The sequence below is a fragment of the Chiloscyllium punctatum genome, chromosome 15 (assembly GCF_047496795.1).
Source record: "Chiloscyllium punctatum isolate Juve2018m chromosome 15, sChiPun1.3, whole genome shotgun sequence".
Taxonomy (NCBI): Eukaryota; Metazoa; Chordata; class Chondrichthyes; order Orectolobiformes; family Hemiscylliidae; genus Chiloscyllium; species Chiloscyllium punctatum.
Window position 1 is genome coordinate 46,894,843 of NC_092753.1, and position 13,139 is coordinate 46,907,981.

Below are 13,139 nucleotides of genomic sequence, written 5' to 3' on the forward strand. Positions count from 1 at the left end.
ATTTTTCATTCACCTAAGACAAAGTGAAACTTTTCATTCTTGCAGTCTTTCTTGCTCATGTCCAGAATGATTTACATCTGTGTGGCATAAAGGACATATCAGACCAAGCCAGGTCAGCTTTTGAAGTTTATGATTAGCCATGTTTAGCTTCAATATTTTCTGTTTTCTGAAGTGGAATAGGTAGAGTCTTCTCAATGTAATGTTGAAATATTTTGGTGTTAGTTTCTTGAATACTGAATTAATCTCACAGCTTTAGAATCAGTGCATACTTTCTATTGTACAACATCTCCAAATCTGGTATTGGTGAATTTAAATGCTGAATGTTTTGCATGGAATGCAGCTCTATTATAGTTTAAGTTCATAAAGAAATTTTGAAATGTCCCATTTTTATGCTGAAAAGCCCTCAAGAATTGATATAATTGATTTATATTAATTTACTTGTACATTGAACAGCTGAGGAAAAAGCAGTTCCAAATCATCTCATTGTGAGTTCTCCAATTGTAACAAAACAAAGTTTTCTGACTTCACTCTTATATTGATTTTACGTTCTTTCGACTCAGGTTTTGAATTCAACTGTTTCATGCTACTTTCACTGAAAGTGCATTAAACAAAATACAGAATCTCTGCAGTTCAATTGATATGATGTGATAACACTCAAATTGACATTACTTGAATTAATCATGACTCCTCTTTGTGCTGTCTACAAGAAGCTGTTCCAATTGTTAAAAGGGTAGAAAGCAATCTGTGGTTCTATTGAAGAATTTTTATTCACTCCTCAAATTATAGCCTAATCATTTAATCTATAATCTGAATCCATCCGTACTCCATTCCCTGTTTTATAGAAAGCACATTGAAAATGCTGCATTGAATTCACATGTGACGTATAGTTATATGTAATATGCAAAGTAAACTGGGCACATTGTTACTTCGTGAGGCATTCATGAAACCAACCTTCCACAGCTCAGAGGAAAATGTTTCCCCAAAAAATGTTAGTGCTCATGTTAATGGTGCAGAGAAATTGATATCATTATTTATTTCAAGCAAGATAATTTTACATCACATGGTTTAAGATCATCTGTTTGTCTCAATAACAAACCTTGCATTGAATGTGGACTATTGAAATGATACATTTTCTAGCTTTATATTTTGTAGGCATTTTATATCAAGTAATTTTAAATATTGTTTCAGTAATTTAACCGTTAAAATTTTCTTTGTCAATTATTTGCAAAACAGAATTTATCTAATGATCATTTGACAATGTAATCAGTGTGGGTACTGTTCATGAATTATTCTATATTATATTCAGGTTTGTGTTTTTTTTATATTTCCAACTCAAATGGTACTTGCTTGATATATTTTATAAAGCAAGTGAAAATCCTTATCTTCAGTAACCAGAACCTCCTCAAAAAATGCAAACTTTGTGAAGTTGACACGGTTAACTCAAGCAATTGGTGCATGATCATACATTAATTTTGCTTTGCTCTGTAGGCATGTTTCATTAAATGGGAAATTTGCAGTAAGGCACATGCTGCACAGATGCATTGCAGAAGCAAAAGGGAGATAATCTTGCAGCTCAGATCATTGAAGATGGGTTTTGTTCAATTAAGTTTATTCAAATGCTCTAAGAAAATAACCTGAACCACTTATTAAAAAAAGCAAAAATTGTGAAAGTGACAGCCAAAGCTTTTTATATTCAACTTTAATTTTTGATTAAAAGTATTAATAATGTTTCTCTTTCTTACTTGTTTAGGGCCAGGTTCCATGCGAGACTCAGGCACTGGATTAGCAGGCGTCACCATATCACTGTGGCTGCTAGCAGCAACTCTAGTCTGTCTAATTTACAAGTGTTAATATTATGAAAACTGACCGCAAGAAAAGAGGAGACTATTTGTATTTCAACACAGTGCGTTCTACTGCACAGAAAAAATATTGCTAGAAAAGCTTTTAGAATAGAAACAAAAGGTCGAGGGTGTATTAGGTACAAAATGATCAACATTTGCTCATGAATTTCAAATATTGTGTAAAAAGAAATTCTTTCTCCTGTCATATTTGCTAATGTTTACATTCTCGCAGGTCTAACCCTTTGTTTTGGGTCTGAATGATGACATTTAATCAACACAAAGCAGAACCCTGTATTTGTTAGTGCCAAGTGATCCATTCACCATATAGAAATTATAATTCACTGAAGTAATATTGAGGGTGACGAATGACATGGGAACTCAGTGTTAAATGTATTGATTATAAATCACCCACAATATTTAGGCACAGGCATCGATGCACAACAGCCTGGATCAAAGGGTAAATTCTTGATGAATTTAATCAATTTGCTCAAAATCAATGTGAATTGGATGATACTGTCTTCTTCAATAAACTAGTTCAGAAAAAAAATTGTAAAGCTTCAAAATACTTTCTTTTATCTTATTAGTCACACTGAAAATGCCATTATCAATATATCTATTCTGTAACAAATACTAATATATCCTGATCAGATCACAAATGTATCTGAACATTACTCTCTAACTTAATGATACTCTGTCTAAATTCATAAAGAGGCTAAAATATTGGGGAAAAAATAAAACTTTTTAAAATCTTCTGATTTCCATTTATCGCAGGTACATCATCCAATTGGTCTTTTTCTGCCCGCCAAGGATCTCTAAAGGAATTAGCTGATCTGGCCTGTTATACTGTTCTAGTTAAATTAAAGAGATGATTGACAGCAAAATGCAAGATATATTAGACTGCAGTGATTTTTGATAATGGTCACTCCAGGAGATTACAAAGTGCATGGCCTGGGTCATTTTTAAATGTTTTGTTCCACAATGCTCTCTTATTATATGTTGTACTGACAATGGGCATTTCTTGTTTACTTATTAAAAATCTTCCATTATTTGACAGTTAAAGATTTCCCCTGTAAAATCTTTATTTTTAAGAATCTGTTCTTACTGATGAACTGGTCAAGTCCTTCAAATATATAGGGTTCTAACATGAGGATCCTCTCTGAAAACGATAGTTTTCATGAGAGAATGCAGAAGCATTAAATCAGATTTGAATGGGTATTATATGAGCATTGGGCCTGAACTTTGTGCAATGAGGGAGTGATAGGTCATTGGTCATAAACCACTGCTCATTAAGCTATTGGTCTGCTATACTAATTTAAAATATAATATCTGAGATGCTATACATCATAACTAACACTCCAGACTTTCTAATAACCACTGCAGCCTCTGGCACAAGTGAGTCATGTCGCTTCAACTTCACACACTTAAAACAAGTTCTCAGAATAAAGCTAAGCGGCACCAGTTCTCGGGGTCATGATAGTTGTTCATCTTATAAGAATTGTAAAGTAAGTTTGCATTTCAGGCACTAAAATGTATTCCTCATTTCTGTTGGTGTATATATGAGGCCAGTGCCCATAAATGGATTTACATTTGTTGCTAGCTTTAGACTATGCTAAAAATCCTTGTGACAGTTAAGTGCTGTGTACATACAGAAGAGAGAGCCTGGGAACAGGAGTAGGACTTTGGTCCACTTTATCAAGCTCTAACTGATTTTTCAGTTAACAATGGTCCTATAACATGCTGTGGTGCACTGTTACTATTTTTTTGCATTTATCTTATTGATATTCAACATTGCAATTCTATAGATGGATGTTTCTGAAGTAAAAGCTGAACGAAATTATGGTATACATTGCAAGTGCAAAAGCAATTATTTACTGTGTTCAACAGAAGCAGTTTTTACTGGAATAATAAGGTGGTTTGGAAAAGAATAGATTAACTTTCTTGAAATAATATGAATATTATGTACCATGGTGATCACATACAATCTGTATTAACAAAGTTTGGATCAATAACCTACTGCTGTAGCACCATAATAAATCTATTTAAGAAGGAGCACTCCAAATAGGAGTCACCACCTACAACAAGCAACAGATTTACATTTCTCACACAGTTCAATTTGTTATTGTGAAGCAGATTTATGTCACAATGGAAAATGGAAAAAGCATTTTGAAACATTTTTTTCTTTATTGATTGCCCAAAACTGGATGCAAATAACTTATATGGTATAACTGTACAAAAAAAAAGCTTTAAAAAAATTAAAATGGTGTGTGGCTTTAATTTGAGTTCTACAGTTTGATTTAATTCCAACGTGTTTCCTGCTTTTAATGCTGTGGTAGTCAGCTAAATCTAATATTTTGCAAGTTTCTTGATTATGTGACAAGTTTGCAAAATGACTTTTGTACAGTTTTCATTTAAGATTGAATCAGCACAGAAACTCCACAGAAGCAATTTGACTGTCGCTTTATTTTGTTTTAACGTTGCTTTTCTTTTTCCTCATTCTGCTTCTCGGATACCACTTGCTGTGGGCATTTTCTTGCAATCGGGAGGACTTTATTACCCCAGAAGTATCAAAGGGTTACAGTACAGAAGGAGACCATTTGGCCCATCCTGCCTGTATTTGCTTTAAATGGCCATCATTACCAAGGTGCCAGTCTCCTGCTTTCTCCCCATACCCTTTCATGTTATTTTTAACCAACTGATCATCTCATAAATGCCTCAATTGAACCTATCTTCATACAATTCCAGGCAGTGCATCCCATGCCCTAACTACTCGCTGAGTGGAAAACATTTTTCCTCACTTCACCCTTGCTTCTTTTGCGGATCACTTTGAATCCATGCCCTCTTGCTCCTATTAGAAGCAGGCTGCAGAGCTATAGCTTTTCTCATTGCCAGACTGACATTGTTTGAAAAGTGACTCAGAACCTGCCAAATGTTTCTCCCATCCATTCCAAAATGAAATGTCTTATTCCTAAATGTAAGGTCCACTGACAAATGATATCTGAAGGAAAACAACCTGAAACTATGGGAGCCCTTGGGCAAGTACTTATGGTGACTCTATAGTGGGGAGTCAGTTACACAACTGTCTGAAATTGCCACTTGATTTCCACTGTTACCACAACTTCAGATTTAATAACACCACCAGTTAGGTACCTATTTCCACCACTGCACCAAATCACAATGGTATAATTGAAAACAGGATAAACTTTCTATTCCTGAAGAAAATGGCAGTGAAATTGAGCAATACCAGTAGTTTGACTTTCTTTGATCATATTGTAAACAAGGAACATTTCATTCTCCTGGTATTGACACAATTTCACCCACAATAATTCTTTGTCCAGAAATGGTAAAATGGTACATGATTTAATGCTTGGCCATTTGTAGGCCAATAATGGCCTTTCATCTACAAAATAGTTTGACACTCTTACCTAAAATATTATATAAAGTAACATCACAGAGTCAGAGTTGTACAGCATGGAAACAGACCCTTTGGTCCAACTCATCCATGCCAGCCAGATACCCTAAATTAATCTAGTCACATTTGCCACCATTTGGCCCATATCCTTTTAAACACTTTTCATTCACATCCCTGTCCAGATGCCTCTTAAATGCTGTCATTGTACCAGCCTCCAATACTTCCATACATGCACCACGTTATATGTGAAAATGTTGCCCCTTAAGTCCATTTTGTATCTCACTCCACTCATTTAAACCTCTGTCCTCCAGATTTGGACTCAACTTCCCTGGAAAAAAACCTTGTCTATTTACCCTATCCATGCCCCTCATGATTTTATAAACCTCTATAAGGTCACCCCTCAGCCTCCAATGCTCCAGGGAATGTAACCCCAGCCTATTCTGTCTCGCCCTATAGCTCAAACCCTCCATTCCCAGCAACATTCTTCTAAATCTTTTCTGCACCCTCTCAAGTTTAACAGTATCCATTCTATAGCAGGGAGAACAGAATTGAATACAATATTCCAAAAGTGGCCTGACCAATGTCTTGTACAGCTGCAACATGATATTCCAATTCCTACATTCACTGAGAATTAAAGGCAAGCATACCAAATGCCTTCTTTGCTACCCTGTCTACCTGTGTCTCCACTTTCAAGGAACTATGAAGCTGCACCCCACTATCTCTGTTCCCCAACACTCCCGAGGACCCTATCATTATGTGTTTTAGGATGTATTAGCAAATAAAGCCCAAATAGTCCTAACCAATAACTGATTAATAATACTAAAAAAGGTTATCATGTTCATAGTAAAGTAGATTTTAAAAATGTTTAATAAATACCAGCACCCATTTATCAATTTATCCTGCTGACAGTTTGTTAAAATGAAAAAGAAATACATGGAATGTAATTGGTAGCAGTACCTCAGGAATGATCTTATAATCATTGCAGTTTGGATCTAAAATGTTCACAATTGCAGGCTTGATTCAAAGTTTAACAATGTGCTAAACCCAAAGATTCAGGGTTTTACTTTCATTTCTTTAAGCTAATGGCAATAGTCTCTCACCAGTATCTTCAAGGGACTAAATTCCTTCGTTTTATCTATTATATCAATTACAATTGGGAAAGACTTTTCCAATGAACGATGAGTACCCACCAGACAGTGTTGTGGGTCACTAATGAACCTTGTCTGATTGTTTATGAACATTGCAATCAGAAACTATTTCATTTTCACTCCCACCCATGGTTGTTAATTATCTAGTTTTCCAATTTTTCTCCCTGACTCTGGACAAGACTATAACAAAAGTTATTGAATTAAGAAGTTTAAAAAAATTACTTGGTTCATCAAATTTGAAAACTTGAAATCATGTTTTTTTTCAACAACGGAGTTGTGGCAATGTTTCTGGTGATCAGCAATCTCATGATTCTCTGCTTAAACTGTGGAGTCTCTGTAAAATATTGTGATTGAAGGATTGTATTGTAAATATTTCTGTGCAACAAGGATAAGCAGGCCTGTAAAATGCAGAAAGTTGTTTGAAGCATGCCATAGCTGATTGAATACTGCTAATGTTGAGGAATTAAGTAAGGCTGGCAGGGATGGGTAGTTTCTCAAAAGTTTTAAGCAATTACCCACGTCACTACTTCAGTTTAACAACTATCACAGCTGTCACAACTCTCCGGCTGCTTGAAAAGTTTGAGGATGATAAATGCTGAACAATTTTTAACTCAAATAAATTTCATTGAATTTTGGTGCCAGTCAAATTCTTGTATATTGGTTTGATTTATGTGACATATTCATATGACAAAAATAGATTTTTGCACTATATGTTAATTGAAGCAAATGTAAAATATAGGGCTGTAACTACTTACATACAAAATGGGGCATGATTTGTGAAATTTATTTTGGAGTAAAAGGAAAAGGAACTTTTTTCTCACCAATGAAAGATTTAAACACAGGAATTATTTTCTGCCATCAGGACAACGCCATCTTAAATTTGTGTGTTTACTTCGTATGAAGTTACTCATAATATAAATGCTAACAGTGAAAAATTCTCTTGCATCTGATGACAGTATTAAAAATGCCCAAGAAAGTTGTTGAATAATCCAGTATAAATGTTGGGCATCCTCAGCAATCACTAGACAGCAATCCTCTTTCCACCATCATGTCAGTGACCACATAGGTTCAAGATGAGATTGCGGTAACTCAGTCCACTTCAAAATCAATTATGTGAGCAGCACTTATAATAAACAAGAGACGAAGAGGAAGGTGAACTCTCATTGACTATGAAATACTGATAGCTTAAGCAGTACGATCTGTTTATATTAGATCTGCAAACACTTTTGTTTAAAAACAAATTCAGTCATACCTTATGAACAATGTGTATGTGATCAGTACAGTTTGAAGAATCAATGCTTTACCAGATAACAATGTTACAATGTGAATCTATGAGAAAGGTTTGCTGAGTGTGCCCTCATAATTTTGGTTATAATTTTTTTTTCCTTTTCACAGTTACCAAATATTTTGTGAACTGACAGTGCATGATTTTGCAGACACAGCTACACACTATTTCTGTCTATGCATAAGAAAGCTCAATCAAGATATTTGCCTCTGCAATGAGTACTTCAAATCTGGACATCCAACTTAGAATTCTATTAGGAAGGGAAAAATCTAAAGCTATTTTCTCACTCTGTCCAAATAGATAAGAGCAAAGCCTACAGATCTGAAGCAATGAATGCTGAAAATTACAATTGCTTTCTACATTGAGAGTTAATCATGTGATGTGGATCTTTGCATAATGATAGATTCTACAATCTATTAATTTGCTGATAATTTTCTACCTTTGCACTGCTTACTATTTGAAGACATTTGCACTCACTATTGTACCAATCATCAGATTGGCTCTTCACAAGTAGCAGGTGTAACCTTTCTCCATGTTAAAAACTTTAAAACTATTCTACTATGCCAGAAAGACATCAAAGCATTTTCTTTTACATTCTTACTCTTTTCTCTTGTTGATTTATTTTGATTTTCTTTACCCCATTTATCCCATTTTGTTAGATATGTCCTTTTAAGTCTTTATCTCCCTCATTGAGGAGTGTTTCAGAGTTTACCTCCCTGATTTGTAGATCACATGTGTTTAAAGCATTAAGACCTAACTGGGGTGCATAGTGCAGCTGTGGATCTGATATCCAAAGTTGATGTTAAAGTAATTTGAAAGCGTAACTTACTGACTGGAACATGGTATACCTAAAATCTTTAGCACTTGTTATCAGATGCAAGTGGAAAATAACTTATTCTTTATTATTGTCAGCCAATTACATTGAAAGAAAATAAATATACTTGGAAACAAACTGGCATATTAGACTCATGGGCCACAATTAATATCAATTACAGCACTAGAACTGATGTCTCTTACATTATTGCAGGAATGCAAACAGGTGTTGTGCATAAAAGTATTGTAAGCAGTTAGCGTTGCTATTCATACTGTTTGGCACCTGAAGGAAGATTCTATAGGTTTCAATAGTTGAGCATACTATGTAAAATGTATTGCCTTCATACTACTGCCATATTATTTTTCATTCTATAAGTAACCAAATAATAGATTAATACACATTTTGTAATGCATGGATTAACGTGCTGCTGCTTTGAAAAAAAAACTTAAAGTTCAGACATTGCAATATATGGAAATTATTTTAGATATCAAGATTTCTCCAAAAGTATTTATTTAAATCAAATAGATCATTGCAGTGTTAAACAGTTGAATTCTATATAACAAAAAAGTCAGGTATGTAAAGAAATATTTAACTGCCTTGTATTCAACTGTGCTAACATTTAAATAATTATAATAGTTATTTTCTTTATATTGAAATTAATCCATGATATTAGGAATGGCATAATTATGGTGAAACACATTTGAATGTATTGCATCCATTTTAAATGATAATGTTTCATACTGTGACACTTTCACATATCCTTCAACCTGAATTACTAAAACGAAAGCTTCATAGAAAATTGTTTTCATTGCTGCAATCAAATATTTTATGTAATATTATTCACAACACTTCAAAAATAATTCACTATGAGGAGGCTTTGAGTTCAGAATGAAAGGCGTCCTATTTTGTTTCACATTGTCTTTATTTCCTTCTGACATATATCGGAGTCAGGGATTTTCTACCTTCAACATTTACTGTATCCTTTATGATGCTTGCACAGCAATGGCCAGGTTTTGTGATTATAAAAATAAGTGTCCATTTGAGACCAAGAATTTGTAATTGGATAGATGTTATCATACCCTAACTGTAATGCCCAATACTTATTTAATATAATTTTAATGTATGAAGTGTGCTTGAGGGAAAGGGATATACAATTTCAAATACACTATCACCTCTCATTGGTTTCTGTAAGGAAAGTTTAAAGTTTAGAGTTAATTTACATTGTATTTATTACCAAGATGCAAGTGACAAATGTAAGTGCAAAGTTATATTATTGGCACATATGTGTTAAGATTTATCAGTGGTTTTCCCCTTAAACAAGTCAAAGAAATTTTCTACAAACTTTTACTTTGTTATTTTGAATTTATCAAATAACAGTTTGATAGAAATGGTTACAGCAGTGCTGATACTGCCAAGAAACATTTGTAATAGGCTTCATAGCAAACATATCTTGTCTGTTAAGCCAAACCATTTTAAAGAATACTTGATTGTTTCCCATCATAATGTAAAACAAAAGAAACTTTGAAACTTTCCATTAGATTAAATGCAACAAGTAAACCCCATGCCACCTCTATTCTGTTGAAATGTCTGTAAAATATGAACATTTGAATAAATAATACATGCCGTAATGCATATCACTTTAAATTTCACGTTCATTAGATCTGCTTCACTAACTTTTGACAGAACTGTAAGACTAGTATCAACACTGTGAAAATATATTGAGTGTTATGTATCTCCAAATTAAAACATTGGTAGAGGGTAACTGCAGAAGGAGAGCTGACATTGAACATTATTGAAAGTAATTCTTGTGGAAACCATCCTACATTTGCCAATTTTGTACCTTGCATTTCAACATTATGTATTTCTTGTCATTTGATTTTTTTTGAAAACCTGAAGAGTAGCAAGTGTATCAGTTACTTTGTGGGTGCATTGATGTTGTAATTCATGTTAAGCAAAATTAAGTAAATTGATGAAATGTAGAAAACAAAAAAGCTGGATCCAATTTGTAAATGTATCCCAAACGACTTCATTCAAATTCCAACCTAAATCTCTGAGTTTAGAAAAACACTTGTAAAGAGCTTACTTTGAATATACCAATTAAAAAGAGAACCAATTTCAATGGATTAAAGAATGTAAATCCATACCTTGGAACAATTTTTAGTTTCCTTAAACTAGAAATTCTGAGGATATTTATAAAGTTAATAATTAATTTATTTATATAATTTCTCTTCAACTCCTCGGAATAATCCTAAATATTCAAAAGCCATTGAACAAAAGGCCTAGTAGCCAATTCAATTTTGCTGAAAATTACATGCCTTCAATCTGACAGCAAGAAACAAGGCAAATATATGCCATCACAGCACATTTACAACAGAATTGCTAGTAAACCTATAGCATGCAATATATATTTCCTGATGCAAACTAAGGTAGGATTTAGTTCCCAACATGCAAAGCCAGCCCTGCAATGCAGTCCACAGTGGCAGTGAGAATAGCTCCACAAATCAAGCCTTTTTTAAAAGTAATTTGCACAATGATTTCTAAACATTTTTTTTCTGGTCTTTTGTTGATTAATGCACAATTTCCCCCAAATTTTATTAAAATTATAAGCAAAAATGAATTTCTTTTACTCCTAAAAGTTGAAGCAAAACTAAACTATGTGGCATTTGTTGGAGACATTGTTTTTAGGGAAGCATTTCTATGCATTCACTATAATTAGTTTACCACAAAGATAATAGATGCTGTTTTAAAGATGAATAGCAGATGTGTGTCAGTCACAAACAACCAACAATCAATTGACCCTGTATCATTGAAGCAGAGGATCTCCTCTTTAGGAAAATGTCTGAATCGCTATAATTTTCCTTCTGTTGAGGACTTCTATGAAGCAAAGTGCTTTCAAATTAAGAGGGTGCAGGGGACAAAATGTTGTTCAAAGTTTTAGTGTGAGCCCAACATTTACCATCTTCTGTGCAGCTTCAACTTGCAATATATTCGACACTTCTAAAACATAGTGGTTATCAAATAAATATTCAACATCTTTCACCATTAATTACATCAATCTAATTTTGAAAATTCCATTTAACAACTTGCATTTATAAAGCATCTGTAACAGAGTAACATGTCACAAGGTGATTATCAAAAAGAAACTCAACATTGCATGACTTATAGAGATAGTTGGGCAAATGACCAAAAGCTTGGTCAAAGACAGAGGTTTAAAGGAATGATTTAAAGGAAAAAAAGACAAGGTGGAAGGCAGTGAGATTCAGGAATAGAATTCACTATTTAGGGGCTTGGCACTTGATGAAATAGCATAAAGTGGAGGCAATTGAAATCAAAAATGCTTAATGTGTCTGAATTGAACGTTTGCAAGGTTGTAGGACTGAAACAGGTTCCCAGAGTTAGTGACATGGAATTTATAAACAGTGAAGGGAAATTTTAAATTGAAGTATGCTTAACTGGGATCTAATTTAGATCAGCAAGCAGATAGGTCATAGGTGAACAGGACTTAGTGAGAATTAAGATTTAAACAGTAGCATTTTGAATCACCTCATATTTAAAAAGGGCAGAAAATGGGAAGGCAAGCAGGAAATGTGTTGAAATAATTAAGGCTCTTAGCTGAAGTTCTTAAATGCTATATTCAAGCCTTAGACTTACATACAAATTTTAGACTTAAAGTCAAAGCATGAAATATATTGTAAACACAATCGTTTACATTGTAAATACACTGTGATCCCTAAACTGTTAGGGACACGCCTAATATACTGTTCATTATTTGAAACTGTAATAAATTCTGGTAAAATTTTCATGTTCAAATAATATACAATTGAAGGGAATGTGAATGAAATTGGCAATTTTTTGTCAGTCTGAAAGTTGTTGAATGTTCTCTAACTGCCCCAATATTTTAAAGGACAATCAAGTAGATGAGGTTAATCTGGAAACTGAAAGCTTTGCTTGTTCCCATTGTAGCCAGATGAAGCAATGTATCAGTAGTTATTGTGGATGAAATTAATTGAAATGTATTGGGTTGTGCCATCCCTAATTGATTGTCTTTACCCTTTGACAAGTTGGCCAACAAGTTCCAGCAGCAGCAAGAACGAACACACACACACACACACGCTAAAGTAAATTCTGGCGACATGTTCAGATTCATGATGTGCTTAATTTTCATTCTAAACAATGAGAAAAACAAACTTATTGGTGTTTTACCCAATTCCTGCCAAGCTTACTCCTAGCTCTATGTTGCTGTGACCCACTCTGTACTGCTGCACCACTTGTAAAATTGTGTTGATGAATCCTATGTATATTTTGTGTGTGATTATAAACATATTCCAGTGAGTGACCTTTTCTATTTTTACTGCTTTTCACTAGTTTGTGTTGCTTTGGATTTGCTAACATGAATAAAACCTGTTTTAAGTGAAGATGCTGTCTCACATTTTATTCCTATGACCAACTTGTTGTGACTAAATAAACTTCACATTGGCATGGGCATTCTGATGGTCAGACAGTTGTTGGAGCTTTGCAGATTGGCATTGCACAGCGAGACCATGCAAATTCCTGCATGCAGCTATTGTCAGTCACTTCAAGCCATATAGTCTGTGCACAAGCAAATACAAAATATAACAGTTTTGTTATACAAAATATAATT

General features: G+C 33.9%; 1 protein-coding gene across 4 annotated transcripts in view; it reads left to right on the top strand.

Moving 5' to 3' along the window:
* LOC140486218 (limbic system-associated membrane protein-like) overlaps nucleotides 1-12,912 on the top strand; it is an 884,602-nt gene extending 871,690 nt beyond the window's left edge. For all 4 annotated transcript variants that reach the window (XM_072585049.1, XM_072585050.1, XM_072585051.1 and 1 more), the window contains one exon: nucleotides 1,751-12,912. In XM_072585049.1, the coding sequence (XP_072441150.1) occupies nucleotides 1,751-1,851 (101 nt within the window). In that variant the 3' untranslated portion in view covers nucleotides 1,852-12,912. The remainder of the gene's footprint in view (nucleotides 1-1,750) is intronic.
* The last annotated feature ends 227 nt before the right edge of the window (nucleotides 12,913-13,139 follow it).